Below are 19,223 nucleotides of genomic sequence, written 5' to 3'. Positions count from 1 at the left end.
AATTGTCTTTTATCAATATTATGCTTAGTCATAAGATTAAGACGTTTTTTTTTATTATGAAAAATCAAAAAAGTATTACTCCCTTTGTTCTCATTTATATTCACCAAATAAATTTCTACTTTATCATTTATATTCACCAAATTTAAAGTGATAATAAATTTTATATTGGTGAGAATAATAAATTTTAAAAAATAATGATGTGATTATTAATTTTATTTACATATGAAACAAAGGGTTAGTAGATATAAATGTGGGGTTGTTTTAACAAAATATAAACTCATGGATCAATTATTGTATTAAAATATCTCAAATCATGATATGAAATCACATGGTGATTTTATATCACGGTTTTTGGAGAATATGATATCACCTCTCATGATATGAAATCATGAGATGAAATCAGCGTAAAATCGCATGTCCAAACGCTGATTTCATCTCACGACATCATATCGTGATATGATATCGCATGGCCAAACGCCTACTTAGTAAAAATATTCTTTTCATCTGTTGAAATTTCTTAGTATGACAATAGATAAAGAAATTTACATTCACAAGGTAAATAATTTAAACATTTTCTATGATCCTTATACTAATAGGGCTCGTTTGATAACTAAGTTGGAGGTGAGTTACGTATACATAAAATTATATAAGTAACATCAAATTTACAATTGATTAAGAGGTAAGTTAATCATTTATGCAATTAGTATAATATTTGTTTTACTAGAAACTCACATAACTAGCTAATCATATACAAAGTATAATAAAATTTATATATTACAATATATATTTCATACAAGATAAAAAATATAATAACTAAGACATACGTAAATATTTTCAAGACTTATTTTAGCATTTGCGTAACTCTAATTAGCTATCAAACGAAGGTGTAGTCTCATATTTTAACATAATAAAATAATACTTGCATTGAAATACTATTGAATTATTTTTAGTAAAGGAAAAATGATACTCCAGTACTATAATATTGTGTACTGTGTACTACTATTGGGGTTTATCGTGCGGCCCAAACAAGTCTTCTAACATTAGGGCAGGAACGGAAGAAGAAGGGCTTACTACAGACCTTCGTTTTCTTCTTCACAAGAAAATCTGCATTTCTTCTTCATTAAATCAGGAAAAGGACTCCAAATGACCAGCAGAAAGATTGTGCGGGACTTGTTTATCTCAAAACAACCTGTTTTCCGACGAATATTAGCACCGCAACAGGTTCGTGTGTCTTGTTGTTATTGTTTTTCTTCTTTATTGAATTTGTGCTTAATGGTTATTGTTTATAATTTGTAATTTTTTTATTTTTTTGTTTGCATTAGGTGGTTTCTGGTAGAGTTGCAACAAATTTGAGGTTTGTTGGAGCAGATAGGTATCTGGGTATTCGTCATTTCGGTGTATTCAATGAGTTCTCCAAGAAAGTTAAAGGCGAAGTAGACAGGTATTTGCTCTTTCTTTATTGCTTTTCATTTCAATGCTCTAGTGTTTTACTTTCTTGGATATTGGTATTAAAGAAGAAAAAGGGATTTTGTACCAGCTAGGGAATTTTATTATTTGAATTAGAAGTTCCCTTTGTATCTAATTTTGTGATAAACGCTGGGCTTGATTTCATTTCATTAGTTGGTGAAGATGCGCAAAAGATCCCCTTAAAGCCTACCAAACTGTATATACAAAAGAATTAGTTAAGCCAAAGTATATATGAAATAAAAACGAGATATTGTGTATCTTAAGTATTTTCTAATTGCCTTGAAAAATCCTCCAGTTCCTTTGATGGACATGGTGGACACATGGTTGCAAGCTTCTTTAGCCTTCATCTGTCCATAGCCTCTAAACTATCTTTGGGATTCTCAATCAATGTCACATTGAGAGAATTCCCCTTCCCAAAACTATGAAGCTGCCTGTTCTATAGTGTAACAGAAAGTGAATCAACATATGCTCGCACCCTCTGCGCTTAAATCTCCCACTTAAGTAAATGCATTTATTCTTTATTGGATTGTCTTCATAAGGATTTCATTCCGCGGGACACACCCAAGTAAAAGGAGCAACTTTCTTGGGTGCCTTTGTATGAGAATCTCCTTTTACGATGTCTTCTTTTCTTCTCAATTAATTAGACCATAGGAATAAGATTTTAATGACAATGTACACACACTAACCGTCTTTATACCATCCTACCCTTCCCATGTTCCACTTCTCAGATACTCAATCTGAATAGCTCCTGAAAAGCTAAATTCCCATGATCTTCCCTTGAATGATTTCTAAGGTCATGTTAGCTACAAGCCCATAATTGCATTCCTATTATGAGCAATAGCTAACACCGCTGATCATAGATTGATCCTACCCTTCCCATGTTCCACTTCTCAGATACTCAATCTGAATAGCTCCTGAAAAGCTAAATTCCCATGATATTCCCTTGAATGATTTCTAAGGTCATGTTAGCTACAAGCCCATAATTGCATTCCTATTATGAGCAATAGCTAACACCGCTGATCATAGATTGCATCTTCATGCCACATATCCAACCAAAATTTGCCATTCCCAGTGACGAAGTCAATGAATCTAAGGAAGTCATCTTTTTCTTCATAATCCCTTTTCGCAGATGCGCTCATTAAATGGCTAGTTACTTCATCTGAAAACCATTCATTCATGTCGCATATTTAGCAACTATTACTTTCTTCATAATTCATCTCTTTTTGTGTTTATCTCTACCACCATTTGTGTACATGGCCATATTAGATACAATAGTCTCCTGACCCTTAGACCACTCTAAACAGATATTAGTTTCTTTTTCTCCATGAAATGATATTGCTTGTGGCAATGTTTTTCTTCCTAGAGAAGATTCCTTATCATTTTATCCTATGTCCACACTTGTCATACAAAAAAGAGGACACACACAGGTATGTGGAAATGCTAGACAATGTAATTTTTTCAAATATGTTATTTCACTCTTAGGCGGGTTATGTCTTCCACTCAACTTAACTTGCATTCAACATTTTTAATCATTGATTACTTCATCTTTATCCTTAAAATCCTCAACAGAAATGGCTACCTTACATTCATTAGTTGGCGAGATTTGTCGAAATGCAGTATGAGGAACCTGATTCTGAGTATTTCTTTTTTTCCTTGGGAGTGGGTGATATGGGGACATGTTGTTATCTTTTGAAGTGAGATGGTAGAGAATACAACTATTTCTCAATTTATTTTTTTTGAAATTGGTAACATTGTATTCCTCAGCATTAAGGGCTATGCTGGCCACCTCCAAAGTGTTAGTTACATAGAAAAACCAACAAAAAAAACAGGACTACTTACAAAGCTCCTATGAAATCCACTAGTTGTATTTCTCAATTTTATGATTATCAAGTTTCTAGTTGTCAGTGTCGCGCTCTCCATCTATACTTCTAAGACTTTGTTGGGGGTGTCATTGGGTTTATTCCTCAATGCTTATTGCTGCAGTAATCAAGAATTCCAACAGTCAGTCAAGGTGTTGAAGGAGAAAGCAGAGGAGTTAAAAGGGGTGAAAGAGGATCTTAAAACAAGGTGCCTTCTAGATTTCCTATAAATGTAACTTTAAAAGGTTTTAGCCTTTTCTTTAAGGGGCTGAGACATACTGTTGTATGTCAAGGCTGGCAGAACTACCAATGGGGACCCTGAAATGGTGAACTGGCAAATGCAGAACAAAGCAGACAACTGAGCAGCTTTACAAGCATGTCGATGGTGTTTGGACGGAAGCTGAAGCTACGGCAAAAAAGGTAATACTGTAATGGTGCACCCTCCATCAGTCTCTTGGGTGCTGGTCTAATATTTCGTTGCTGATTGAGATTTTTCTAAAATGAATGCTCCCAAGCATATATTTTATCTCAAGACTATTTTAGCAGCTGTTCATGGCTGTGCAAAGCTGCTTCTAGGTATCTAGATGGTATGCCAGGTTGATTCATATTATTCTATTACCTTTTTATAATATAATAAAAAATCTGTTATGGGAGATTCAGAGGATGCAATGAGTATAAAAGCACCCCTCTACCCCCTCAAAATGAAGGGATATAAAGCCCAGGCATTACATCATTTATAAACTTTGAATTGCAGTGGCAAGTTAGATTAAATCGACATCTATCTTTGGAGTGTAAACACTTACGGGACATTCTTGATTCCTTTCTCAACCATTGTGTTTGTGTCCATATAATACATGCTGGTATGGTTCTCTATATCTTGCAACTGAGCTCCCTCTTTTCCTTCTAGTAAGCTGTTATAGACAACTTTTAGGGATTCAAGTATGTCTCCCTGATATCAAATTAGTCGAAAACATGTCTCACAACTATTTTGCAGCTTTCTAGTGAATAAATAGACGATTCACAATGTCCACTTCTGTTTTACACATACCGGATCCTCTTGTACACGGTGTCCAACCCTTTCTTTTAATATAGTAATACAAATATTTGCAATCAAGTTTCTTTTTTTATGGGTAATATTTGCAATGAAGTTTTGTACATAGTTTATCCTCTGTCAAGCACCATGCTCTACTGTCCAGCAAAACATGAGACTTTTCTTGGTGCATTATTTCTCTGGAGATCTTTTCCTCTGGTGCACCAACATTTGAGATCATTCTTTGCAGTGAAGTTTTGTCTTATTGTTGAAGTGTGTAACCATCTCATCTAAAAGCTTAAGCCGTTAGAGATAACATACTTTTATTTAATAAATTACGTCTTCACACCCCCTCACGAGTGAGTAATTTCTTTTCATGGTCCAAGCACGTGGAAAAAAAATTTGATGATGGGTGGTGGCGGGACTCAAACCCATGCCCTCTGCCTACTCTGATAGCAATTTGAGGTGTGTGATCATCTTAGCTAAAAGCTTATGTTGCTAGAGAGAGCATAACTTTATATAATTAATTATGTTTTCGGCACCTATCACTATTAATTAGCAAAGATATTGATCTTTCAACTACAAATCACTCCATGAAGGCTAGATGTTTATTTTGCATCTTTGATTGGAACAAACTGTCCTATAATGTTGATGCATTTCTAGACTTTGTTAGTTCCCTAACCTTGACTTTCCCACTTGTTTGTGTTTCCCCCTACATATTTTTTGTTTTTTTGGGTTAGCTTCTTGGTTCTGCCATAACATCATGTAATGGAGCTAACTATTTGGTCTTGTATTGAATGCTTTTCCTTGAAGCCAGTAATAAAACACTTCCATTTAAAAAAAGATATTGATCTTTCAACCTCCGAATCCTGAAAGTTCCTTAAAAAATGTCAAGTTTAGTCACTGCCTGTTGAGCTAATATAATTTGTTTTGTAGGTTTATGCTAATGTGGAGGAAAAAATATCTGCTACTAAAGAGGAGGTTGGTAGTTCTTTCCTAAGCTCTTTTTAGCACATGTCCCGATTATGATGAATTCTTTAAGAGAGTGACAGTTGACCCTGATTCGTTTATAGGTCAGGTCAAGTTTTCGGACGGGGAAGGAAGAAACTCCAGGATCAAGTGGTCATTCAGATACTTCTGGTTCAAATACCAATGAGAGTAGTGAGTCTGCATCAGCAAAAACTCAACAGGAGCAGCAGCAGCAGCAATCTTCTTCCAGTGATAATGCAGAAACAGTTTTTAGCAAGGTTAAGTTTGCTGCTTCATCCTTATCATCAAAAGTCTCACCAGCCTTCCAAAAAATAAAAGAAGCAAAGCCTGTTGACTTAGCCAAGAAGGGATATGGCATTATATTGGATGAATTGAAAGGTACTCCAGGTAAGAGAAAGCGCCTCGAACATTCTGCTCCTACACAAGAAACTTCATCAAACTTCGAGAGGAGCACAAGGACTGATGTTGCTGTCTTACCATCAAAGCAGTCGAAGTGGAATAAGAAATGGGAGGCACTCAAGGAAAAGGTAATTTTCTTTCTTATTAGTCCCTGTTGAGATTGAGTGAACTGGTCTTTTCCTCTCATATTCCTAATTTGCCCTAAGTTTTTATTTATTTCCAGATGCAAGGTCACCCTGTGTTTAAGCGCTTCACTGGCATGAGTGAACCTGTTGTAACAAAAAGCCAGGAGGTACTTTCTGATTCTCTGTAGAATTTTACCATTTGTGGTATGTTTTCATTTTCAAACTCTCATTATCTGCTATATTTAACCCAATGAGGATATACATCCAGAAAGCATTTGTAAGTGAGGATTTTTAGCACAAAATCATTTAGCTGATAGCAGCAGCAGTGAATTTGGATTGCATTTATATGAAGTTATCTGAAATATTTATGTGGTATGACAGATTGCAGAAGATATTCGTGAGAGATGGGAAACGAGTGATCATCCCGTTGTTCATAAAATCCAAGAGTATGGCTACATTCCAATTTTAATGCTGTGTCCTGGATAGAGTTCTATTAAGATTAACTTATAGTTTCCATCTTAATGGTTACAGTATAAATGAAACTGTGTTTGGAGAATCAACAGCTGCTTTGTCATTTAAAGAGATCCGCCGCAGAGATCCGTAGGATTACAGCCTACTTTTGCTTGATTTTTCATTATCATTTTTGGCTTGTATAAGAAATTTGAAGTATGTCTTGTGAAGGTCATTCTCTTTACCTGAATTTGTTGCTGAGGTTCAAGAAGTGATTCGACCAGTTCTTGGTGCTTTCTTCAAAGTAAGTATGCACAAGTTCACTAAAGCTTATGGACACATGAACACGATTTCTCGTGTGGGGGTAGAAATAGGAGAGGCAGACAGAAGGGTATGGGTTAGTCATGTGTTTGGTTCACAATTAGGAGTAGTGGGTGGTGCAATCTCTCCATGTCTAGTTTTTGACGCCTTCAAAGTTGGACAGAGAGGAGAATCTATGTGTCTCTTTATCATATAACCCAAATGGATGGATAAATACTTCAGAAGTAAATCAGTAGGTCCACCATTACCCTACCCTTCCTTTCTTGCCTCGTACCGAGCTCTATTTTGTCTTTCACTGCTTATTGAATCTTCTCGTGCTGATATACTGAAATATGTTATTTTTTCTTCTTCTTTCAATGATGTCTTGCTTTTTGGGTCATTAGGGAGATTCAGAGGTGTTGAAGAAATATTGCAGCAAAGAGGTAATTGAGCGGTGTAAAGCAGAGCATCAAGCTTTTGAATGCCAGGGTATCATTTTTGATAACAAGGTAAGAGAAACGCAAGTTATGGTATTGGCTTCCAGTTTGAATATTTATTTACACTGAAGGGGAATAACAATAAATGAAAAGTGCCGCTTTGCTTAAACTTTCAGTGTTGCAATCTGTTCTCAATGATTTCTATTAGCATGTCAGACAAGGTCAATAGTTAGTAAAAGTTGATAGAACTAAAATAGCCAAGACACTTTTCTTACTGCTGTAAATGATTACATTTTTATGCTGATACATGGCCTTATTCTGTTAATGTGAGATGCAATTTGTGAGTTCCATGCTTGTCAAGTCAAGGTCATAATCCTTGAAACTTTATGTTTAGATGCTGTTATGCTGATAGAGATTTTAGAACCGTTGTCCCTGACTATAACTATCTGACTTCTGTCATGAAACCTGTTCAACAAATCTAATACCTCGTAGAGTGATATTGTTTTTTTTTAAATGCGCCATTGTTCAACAAATCTAATACCTTGTAGAGTGATATTGTTTTTTTTTAAATGTGCCATTGTTCAACAAATCTAATACCTTGTAGAGTGATATTGTTTTTTTTAAATGCGCCGTTGTTTTTTCTTTAGGGGTTATAGGGGCGTCAATAGGTAAAAGTATTTGTTCACACAGCATATTGCTATTTACTGTTTCTCATTGGCCTTGATCTAAGCATTAGATGCTGCATTTGCTGTAGTTGTGGTCTTGATTTAAAATCATCCCAGATTTCCCACTTCTCGCTGTAGGAAATATGCTCAAACTGAAAATTCGGCATGAAACATGTGATCTCTCATTTTGCATCACACGGTATACGACATTAAAGGGGTTGATTAGCTTGAGTTCAGTACTAATTGGTTTCTCTAGCATCAAACTTCCCTTTCCCTTTCCCGTGGTTTCTCCCCATTAAAGAGATTCCTCACCCACAACTGGCCCAAAAGGGAAGAAAGTCATGATCAATTCCTTTTTCAAATCCTGCTGCAGCTGCAAGAGGTATATGAAAGAGTGAAAATGTGTTTTCGTTGTTGTGGAATAAGGAGCCTCTGTATCTTTTTGAGATAAAGGTAACTGTGTATTCACAAGAGCCTCTGTATCTGCACACATTTAGTTTATTCGTAGCTATTAGAGCAGGATCCACTTCTTGGGGATTACAAGTCGAAGCAATAACAAGAATAATTCTAGTAGAGCATCTTTCACAATCCCGTAGAGATGGTTCATCCCAGAGTTCCCACCTCTCGTTGTAGGAAAGTCGCTCAAACTGAAAATTGGAAATGAAACTTGTGATCTCTCCTTTTGCATCACATAAATAAACTACATTAAAGGGAACGATTAGTGTGAGTTCAGTACTAATTGGTTTCTCTAGCATCAAACTTTCCTTTTATTTTCCTCTCCTGTGTTTTCTCCCCATTGCTACTAGGAATCAAATAACCCTACTGAAAATGAGTTCACACCACCGCCATCCCAAAAAAAAAATGACTGGTGGCGGACAGATCCAACCTTCTTATTTCTGTGCACTTGTATATGGATGAATAAATGTCTAGACAATCTATATGGTTAACTACTCTCTCTCTCTCTCATTGTGCAGATTTTACATATTTCGGACGTTGAAGTACGGGAGACAAAAATGATGGGAGACAGTCCCATTATCATTTTGGCGGTAAGCATTTCTCCTCATTTTTTTTATGTCTGGACTAATGCACCTCTTGACAGGGCTCTCTGCCTAACAAAGACTTGAAACACATTGTATACTCCGTCCGTTTCAAAAAGAGTGACCTGGTTTGACTTGGCACGAAATTTAAGAAATTCAAGAACACTTTTGAATCTTGTGGTCCTAAATTAAAGTTATGTCAAATGTACAAAATTGCCCTTAATCTTGTGATCTTAAACATGCCACGTGAAAAGCTAAAAGTAAAATATTACCAAAAAATAAAAGATGTCATTCTTTTTTAAACAAATTAAAAAGGAAAGGAGGTCATTCTTTTTGAAACAAAGGGAGTATACATTATGGAGAAATTCTGATAGTAATCTTTCTTTGGTAAAATTTTTTAAAAACATAGTGTATGAATGATGGAGAAACCCTGATAGTAATCTTTCTTTGGTAATTTTCACAGTTCCAGACGCAACAGGTTTACTGCATACGTGATAAACTTGGTTCAATTAAAGAAGGGGGACAGGTAAGCTTTATCCTCTGTTTTAGGTTGGTATTATTTTTAATGTTCAGTATTGGCTATTCAATGAATTGACCCTGCTGGTTAATTCGGTACTTTCTATTGATCATATCATCTGTGGTCAAATTGTCATTTTTCTATGTTACTAGCGTGATCTTCGTACATAAAAGTGTGTTACTACACGTAAACTCAGGATGTTCACGAGCATCAGTGTCAAAAATTTCCTAATTCGATGACTTTAAAAGCTCCTTCCTTAGAAAAAGCTTCTTTATTGAGACATCAATGTTGCTCTATAGAATGATCTCATCGTCAAAGCTAAGTCTTCTGAATTTGAAAATTAACCCTGGTGTGGCTAAATGTTGTTTTACTACATGTATTTAGGATACAATACACACTGTATACTATGCTTGGGCTATGCAACTAGTAGAAGCAGAAGAACTCGGAGAAGGAGCGATCCACCCTATATGGAGGCTTAAAGAGATGCAGCAACTTGGTGTTGCAGCCCTCATCTAAATGAACTCATCATGGGGAGTGGATAATGTTGCTGCCTGCGCCACCTTGTTCATGTTCTCTTGCACTTAATTTGTGCAGAAAAATTTTTGCAATAAATTTTTGCCCTTTCCTCCGTTGGAACGGAGGCATCATGTATTCAAATTAATGAGGAGATAGGATATTTTTTCACTGTACTTGAGCAACCATGAACACTGCAAAAATAGAATATTCATGATAGTTTTGCAGAAGAACTATATTCGTTACGATTTTAAGGTGCATGTATAAAGGCTTACTACGCTATAGTTAACTTGATATAGCGAATTAGTTACGATTTTTACGAGGTGACATGTAATACTCTCTCCATTTCCATTTATATGTCTTATTAAAAATTTTAAGGAGTATTTGTCATTTCTCAAAAAATTAATGCATAAATGTCGTTATTTTTCTTATTTTACCTTTTAAAGTTATTAGTTTTGAAAAGATATATTTGTCTAATATAGAAAAGCTTCATTGGTCAAATTAATTAATCAAAGTAAATTAATTTATGTTTATTTATTGAAAATTTAATTTTAAGAATATTAAATTAGGATATAATAGTAAATTTACCTGTTTTTTTTTTAAAGAGTGAAATCTGAAATATTGATAACTAAATAGCAACGAAGAGAGTAGGTAAATTTTATCATAGAGAGATGTATCAACAGTAAGGGCAGCTTTTTACTGTTGCCTTTATAGCTTCATAGACAGCCTGTCTGTCATTTTTCTTCTACATGTGTAGAAATCTTGCAATTTCACTGACATTCAATCTTAGAAGATTTTCCATTGATTGCCCTATTTTCTGCTCCATAATTTTTGCTCCTCATACTTAATTAAATAATGAAAATACGATTAAAGTATCTTTTTTATGATTTAATTTTATTCGATATAAATCTAGAGAGTTTTTAACTTTTTATCTTATTTAGTAGGGAAAAATATCTGAAATATATATGAACTTTGACCGAAATTATTGTTACGATATTGAACTTTTTGGAAAGAACCTTTTATCACTCTGTACTATTTAATAGTGTATTTTAAAGGTATATATATATCTACGTGAACATCATAAATATTGCATTATTATAAATAGTAATGTGTCTACGTGGGCACATATATACCTTTAAAATACACTAATAAATAGTGCAGAGATGTAAAAAATCCTTCGTAAAATTTGGTATCGTAACAACAATTTCAGCCAAAGTTAAAGTATTATTCAAACCATTTTCCCCATTTAGTATGAATTTCATAGGAATTTAGTTATTCAATATATATTATGAGATGTAAATTTAGAGAATTTTTATATTGCTCCATACAAGTTTTGTAGGAAAAGTTGTGAGTTTAAACATTGAATTTTTACTCATTCAGCATAAACTTAATAGGAATTACATTATATTTTATAGGGAAAAAGGTTTGAAAAATATTTTAATTTTGGCTAAAATTGTTGTTACGATATCAAATTTTGGAAAGAATCTTTTACCCCTGTACTATTTAATAGTGTATTTTATAGGTATATATGTTTCTACGTGGACATCATAAATATTGCATCATTTTAAATAGTAATGTGTCCACGTGGGCATATATATACCTTTAAAATACATTATTAAATAGTGCAGGGGTAAAAGGTCATCCATAAAGTTTGGTATCGTAACAGCAACTTCTGCCAAAGTTAAAGTATTTTTCAGATCCTTTTCCCTATTTTTTACTACACATAACTTGTGAAATTTAAGAGTAAATAAGATTTAATTGTTAAAAAAATACAAATAGATTTTGGAATCATACTAGAATTGAAATACATTAAGAGAAAATTTAATTGTTAAAAAAAGTTATTTTAATTTGTAAATTTTTTCTCATGATTAAACAAATTTGTCTCCACGAGAGAGGGTGCACGGAAATAATAGAATTGAAATAACAAGTTCAATAAATATGAAAGGAGATAACTGTTACGAAATAATAATAAAATGTGAAGAGCAACAATCTATATGAGAAAATAAATTGGGACAGAGAAAGAGAGAGATTTTATTCCTACGTAGAAATGAGCTGAATTGACTTTCTATTTATAGAAAAATGAAGTTTTACCTACGAGATTGAAGGAAGCTGCACTTCAAGTTAGGGATGTCCGTTTGGTTTTTCGATTTGTTCTTCACTATTTGATTTGAATTTTTTGATTTTTAATTTTAGGAAAATGTAATTCAATCCGAATCAATATAAATTAGATTTTGTTTGACTTTTCTCTATTCGATTTTATCATTAATTAATAACATAATCACAATTATATTTGCAATTTGAAGAAAATATATACTAGGAGAAGTAATAATGTTGAATCTCTTAAATATACTTTCTAAAGTAAAATTTAAAACGCAATACTTATAAGTATATCAATTATAGATGTACAAACATAAAATACAAACTTAATCATAATGAAAGGCAATAAATAAAAAGTAGAGATGTCAAAATGGGTTTGGCCCCGTTAAGTTGGCTTAACCCAACCCTTGAATTAAGGGCATGTTTGGAAGGACACCCTGGTAATTAGATTTGGTGTAATTAGTGTAATTACACTGTCTTGTCATGTTTGGAAGGACATGTAATTACTTGGTCAACAGATAATTGGTGTAATTGGCAGGGGGAAATTACACTTTACAATTCACAGGCAGAGACTGTGAATTGCTAGTAATTACATGGTGTAATTACCACCTGATTACTTTTTCATTTTTTTTAATCTCTATTTTTATTTTTATTTTGTTTTAATTTTTTTTACTTCTATTATTTTAATTTATTTTTACTTTTATTTTTATTATTCTAAAAATTTGTAAAAGTCTATTTTTTATTTTATATTATTATATTTCATTTTATTCTTGTTCTCAAATTCTATGTAATTTTCTCGTATTATCTATATCTTTATGCCATGTTTTTTTTCTCATTAGCATAATTTTATTAGTATTCTAATTTTTAAATTAAAATATAATTTATTGTTAAGTAAGGTTATAGACTTACGTTTTCTTTATTATGACGAAATAAAAACAAATCATATTTATTGCTATGTTGAAATTTGTTATAAGAGTATTATGTTAAATTTTTTGTTTTGAATTTATTACTTATGTTATATTTTTAGTTTCATTTGTTTTAGTAATATTGAATTTAAATTGCACGTCATTTTTTAATTAGACTTGATAGATTATATTTTTGTCAAACATTTAATAATTTATGATATGTTATTTATATATTACTATTATTTTTATCAAACATGCATTTCACAATGTTCGTAGAAACTTTATACTTTTAGTTGTTACGATCAATTCAATTGAAATATATTAATTTGAAAAAATATAAATCAATTATTTTTTTATAATATTAGTTACAGTAAATATGTTTATTAATTAATATATTTTCAAAACATAATATATATCTTAAATATTTAATTTAATGTCATTTATAAAATTTCTTATTTGTCTAGTATAAATTTTAAATGATTAATTTTTATTTTTAAATTTATTATAATTTTATGATTGCAATTGTGCGTCCAAACAAAACATGTGTAATTACATTGTGACATTTAAATAGGACATGTGTAATTACAGTATAATTATACTGCGGCAACCAAACAGGTCAGTGTAATTACTAGGTTGGTAATTACTACCCTAGTAATTACATTGATTCCAATTACCTGGTGGCTTTTCAAACAGACCCTGAGTAATTTTGAGCTTAATTTTTTTGGCTCATTTAGGAACGAGACTTTTAACCTAACCCCATTTGGCCAGCTAGTCTTGTAAGCCCAACCCGCGAGCCTTAGAAGCCAGCCTATGGTCTATGAATGTTAAAATATTTATTATTTATATTTTCGTAGTGTTTTATTTGTAATAATTTTGTCAATAAATATTTTTAAAATATAAAATCAAGTCTAACTCTTTTGTAGGTCTTTTACATTTTAGGGTCATTATCACACTAAAATCAAATCTACTTTTATTATTAGGAAAAACTACACAATATGACAAACATCAATATACATTTAAAATAAATAGCTATAGTTTATATATATATATATTTTTATGTTATGTGGATATAACTATACAATAAATAGCAAAGTTAATTATATACCAATAATCAATTTTTTTTATATATATATTTAACATAAATAAATATTAAATAGGAAAATTATTATTACACTCATAATTAATTATGTCCTCATCAATACCTTCTCTTTCATCAATATCCCTATATCACATATTTTTTATATTTTTTCCCCCCAAATTCCTTCCAATTCAAGATCTTTTTGTGTGATTCTAGGAGCGATTTTGGTGATTTGAATTCATTAGGTATTTTCTAATTGATATTTTTCCTCTTTTTTATGAAAACTTTATTTATATACATCTATTTTCATATATTTTTATAGGGTTTTGGTTGAAATTGCTTTTTCATGAAAATTATATTTCTTTTATACTTTTCTTTCCATGGCGAAATTGCATATCTCCTTGCAAAGAGTGTCACCTCTACTGCTAGAGCCATTTCCTCGTCCCAGCGCACCGATGAGAGATCTCCGGTCGGTCTATGAGATGGAGCGTGGGGGATACCCGCAGTTCAGTAGAGACGTTAGGTTATCATTGTTAGCAGAGAGTGTAGAGAGAGAATTTTGTTGTTTGTCAAATTTCTATAGAGTATAATACTTATATACATAGATAATTGTATTGTAATATTAACACAAATTGAAATGGCGATTTGTGAATACAAGTATATCTGGATACATAAGTAATCTATCCAATTTGATTAGGCAATACAAGTATAGTTGGATACATCAATACTATATTTTTATAAATAAATACCTAAGTTAACACCAAGCCTCAAGTATTATAGGAGAAACTTGACCAAAAAGAGATTGGCGTTTTGTTGGCTTTTTCAATTTTTTATACAGCCAAATACTTACACACTTTGATACCTATACATTCTATTGTTTTTCCATTTTCTTATTTAAGAACAGTGTATTCATATGTATATTATATTAGTGTATGCATTTTTGGTTTAACAATAGTGTATCCATTTTTTAAATTGTTGTATTCATATGCTAAAATTGTACTACTTTACCTTGTTTGATGTATTAATACATTAAGTTTTTTATAAATACTTGTATCCTTGATATACTAATACTTTAAGTTTTATAAATAGAAATACCAATTTGAATTCAAAGTATTCATATGCTAATTGTACAAGTAATACATTTTCCTTATTTAGTTATTGTAATTACAACTGTATTAGTGTATAAATAAAAAAATAAAAAACATATGCAAAAATACAACGAGAAAAAGATATGAATACTCTTTTATATTCAAAATTTCATGAATACCTTTATAATTAGTATTTAGTGAATATATTGTATTTAGGAATATAAATACAACTTATTGTATTATGTGAATGAATCGGGATATGCATACAATATGTAATTATTAGTTGGTAATTTAATAATGGAAATTTGAGTGATTTAGGAACATAATAAAAGGTTGGCAGTTATGGTAACATATCATACCTTGTTTAGTGCATTGAAAGATCACTCTATAAATAATAATAATAAAAAATTAATACAAACATGCAACTAGAAGTTGACATAAAGTGTAGTCTTAGTAAATAACATATTCATAACTATTGAACTTCATTAACCCTATAAATATAGTCATTTTGTGACTTGCTCTTTTTTTTATGCCTGATTTCTCATTTCCCCTTTGTTGTCTAATTGTCTTGTTTATGAAAAAATGACCATGTCATATTTTTTGCTCAGGTAAATCTTACGATGATGTATCTTGACTATTATATATTTTTGTAAGTATTCACTGAAGTGTGTAATTCGTAAATGAATTTTTGTATGTATTGATGTTGTGTTCATCAGACATGAACGTTCGATACTCTTAGATACCAATGGTGTTCATTTTTCGGTTAAAGGGTCGATCCATCCCAACCCGTGGCCCGCTTAGGGCTACTATTTTATAGGCCCTTTAATTAAAAAGGGTCAACCCGCCCTAACCCATTTAACTCTCTAGATCGTTAGGGTAGGGTTGGTTGGGCTGGGTCAGCCCATTTTGACAGCTTTACTAAAAAGGGACAAAAGTGATTAGCACCAACTTAATTCTAAACACACACACATATATTCAACTTTTTCGGTTTTTTTTTATTCTTCTTTTTCTAAACCCAAAACCAAACAAAAAAAATTCAAATTAGAATTTGGTTTGATTTGATTTGTTTTTTTGGTTAAATCCAAATACCGCATATCCCTACTTTAAGCTACTTGCAAGTTGTTTGAAAGAATTTGTTCGGTAAGTTACCTGTAAGCAGGGGCAGATCCACCCTTAGCCAAGAGATGTCGAGTGACACCCTTTAGTCAGAAAATTAGAGATCAAATATTATTTTAATAAATATATATAAATATTGACACTACTCGACACAAATTAAAAGTTTAGTTTAGTAGTTAAAACGTTGTGAATAATTCTTGGGGGCGTGTGTTCTAGTCCACTAGCCTCATTATTCTATTTTTTACTAGAACCATTTACACCCCATAATGACAATGCAATATCCATAAATACAAATGCATTTATAACAAATTATATTTTAAGCGTTTTACTTTGGTAATATACTGATAAAATCCTGAATTTAAAAAAAATTAAAAATTCTAAAAATAACTTTCTCATGAAAATAATAAGAATAAATTATATAAGTGATATTGCATATTAATGAATCTTCATAGCTTTAACGACAACATGCCTCATCTTTACTTGTGTCGTACTTTACTGTTTAGGGGTGTATATAGGTCGGTTTGATTTGTTTTTTTTTCATTAAAAAAATTTAAATCAATTATGTCGATTTATTATATCTAAAAATTAAATGAAATCACATAAAATCGGATTTTTTTATTTTAGCTTTAGTCGATTCTTTCGATTTTTTACAATTATACGGTAATTGAAAAAGAGATCCAATATATTTTCACTTATCTATGTGATAATCTACACTTTAAAAATGTTAAATGAATAGAAATCTTTGAAAAACAGAAAAATTTACATGAGTACAAAATAGTTTTTATTGAAATATCAACGTTCATCATGTTAAATTTATAAGACTAAAGACTACAATTAAACTTAATACAATTTTTTTTTACAAAGTAGAGTGTTAATTTCAAATATGAAAAACTAAAAACAGTATAATTGTAACATCCGATCTGAATACAAAATAAAATATTTACAAAAGTTTACAAGCCCAAATTTGAAATAACATATCTGAATATTGAATAATCTAATCAAAAAATATATTAACAAAATAGATTATAATTAATATTTTTTATCTATAATATAAAATAAATAAAATTATATACTATTATGTCGGTTTGATTTGGAATCAATTTGACTTTTTTTCTATTAATACTATACCAAACCAAGAGTGGTCATTTTTTTTTTCAAAAGCCAAGCAAACCAAATCAAACTACAAATAATTTTTTTTCGATTTGACTTAATTCGTCGGTTCGATTTGACTTGTACACCCCTACTCTACACAATAATCTTACCTCCACATCTCATAATATTTTTATTTAGATCATATATAATATTTTCTTTATTTATCAAATATACACACAATTTTTTTTAAAATTTTTTTCTTATTTTTCAAAAAATATTTCTTTGAATAATGAGTGTTAATAACATTTCTAAGAAAAAAAATATTCTTCGTATTTTTCTTATACCAAACACTAATGACACTCAACAAAAATGCACATGTGTCAATGACCTCTAAAATATGCCAATGAAATAGCCACACTTTTCTTTTAATAGCCATTTTCCCATGTAGCCAAGCTTTCATGGAAAGCTTTGCTATCATTGATAATTTATAGGTACTTTTTTAAATATAATTTATATAATTAGCTTATCAATGTATATATACACTTGATTGAAATCCCTTTTTTAGGTAATAACTATTTATAATTGTTAACTAATTTTTGACAATTCATTGCTATATATAGACATTTATTTTAATTAGAATATGTATAAATATTTACCGTTTATTAAGTTTAATGTGTATAGCTAATATTTTTTCAAGAAAAACAAATTTTTGGAAAATAAAAAAAATTAGTAACTTTATTTTTTAAAAAGATCGAAGCATGAAAAACAAATTTTAAGTTTATCTATAAACTAGTAAAATTATCCGCGCTTTACACAAAAATTTAATATCACGGCATATATTAAATAATACTTAAAACCTATCAGCCACTAAAACAAAAACACTATATTATCTTACATAAAAAATTAACAATGTAAAGGAAAATGACAATTATTACATCTTATCATTTATCCTTAATAAGATAAACATAAATTAATGATTGTAAAACATAAGCAATGGTGTCACTAAGCGACTCAACATGAGTAAAGTACACAAATATTTAATTGTGAAGAAGAAGAAGAATAAATAGTTCAGAATTTTCATTGTTTTAAAATGAGAGAAAATCTCTCTATTTATAGACAACAAATGGTAGTGTGAACAAATATTTATTATGCCTTATCAAAAATGTTACAACTATTTGAAAAAGTTGCAACTCTTTAAAAAGGTCACAACATTTTATAAAAGTCGCAACTAGTCACAACTTTCATGAAATGAGAATGCTAGTTTTGGAAATAAATAAATTTAAAAGAAAATTCTAGCTTGTGGTGGCCCCACGTAGGCGGACTTAGGGTTCCTTTTTATATAAATATATGATTGACACTAGGGGTGTGCACTGTTTAGATTAAACCGAAAAATCAAACCAAATCAAATCGAATTCTAATTTGGATTGGTTTTTTGGATTTTTGGTTTGATTTTGGATTTATAATTTACTTTATTTGGTTTTTTGGTTTGATTTTGAATTTAGAAAAATGAAAATCGAAAAACTGAATTATATTATATATATATATATATATATATATATATAAATTAAGCTGGAGTTAACCATTTTTGTTCTTTTTTTGTTATTTTCATTATGATTTAGTTTATTTTTTATGTTTTGACATCTATAATTGATATACTCTTAAATATTGTGTTTTACGTTTTACTTGTGATTTATATTAAAAAGTATATTTAAGAAATTCAATATTATATTTTTATTTTATTTTTTCAAATTGCAAATATAACTTTGTTATGTTTCTAATTAACCGAACTGAAAAAAACCTAACCAAAAAGAGAAAAACCAAACCAAATCAAATTTATTTTGGTTCGGATTGGGTTACACTTCTTCAAAACCAAAAACCGAAAAATCCAAACCGAATAGTATAAAATCAAATCGAAAAATCGAATGCACACCCCTAATTGACACTATTAAAGGGAAAATAAAAAAGAAAAGAAAAGAAAAGAAAAGAAATTAGTGGGACCCACGTCAATCATCTTCTAAAATCATGCAAAGAGGCCGGAAACCGTATTACTCTGTTCTT

General features: G+C 30.8%; 2 protein-coding genes across 2 annotated transcripts in view; one reads left to right on the top strand and one right to left on the bottom strand.

The window, feature by feature from the left end:
* Positions 1–19,223, bottom strand: part of LOC125846751 (vesicle-associated protein 1-1-like) — an 83,057-nt gene that overhangs the window by 20,902 nt on the left and 42,932 nt on the right. The window lies entirely within an intron of this gene.
* Positions 1,005–10,138, top strand: LOC125846712 (mitochondrial import inner membrane translocase subunit TIM44-2). The gene is made up of 14 exons (XM_049526290.1): positions 1,005–1,221; positions 1,323–1,441; positions 3,451–3,534; positions 3,671–3,746; positions 5,293–5,337; positions 5,430–5,873; positions 5,969–6,037; positions 6,252–6,316; positions 6,402–6,470; positions 6,552–6,624; positions 7,025–7,129; positions 8,697–8,768; positions 9,223–9,285; positions 9,661–10,138. The coding sequence occupies exons 1-14, from the start codon at positions 1,144–1,146 to the stop codon at positions 9,790–9,792; spliced, it is 1,494 nt and encodes a 497-aa protein (XP_049382247.1). The 5' UTR covers positions 1,005–1,143; the 3' UTR covers positions 9,793–10,138.

The sequence above is a fragment of the Solanum stenotomum genome, chromosome 1 (assembly GCF_019186545.1).
Source record: "Solanum stenotomum isolate F172 chromosome 1, ASM1918654v1, whole genome shotgun sequence".
NCBI classification, from domain to species: domain Eukaryota; kingdom Viridiplantae; phylum Streptophyta; class Magnoliopsida; order Solanales; family Solanaceae; genus Solanum; species Solanum stenotomum.
Note: the sequence above shows the minus strand (reverse complement) of the source record. Positions and strands in the feature narration are given on the sequence as shown.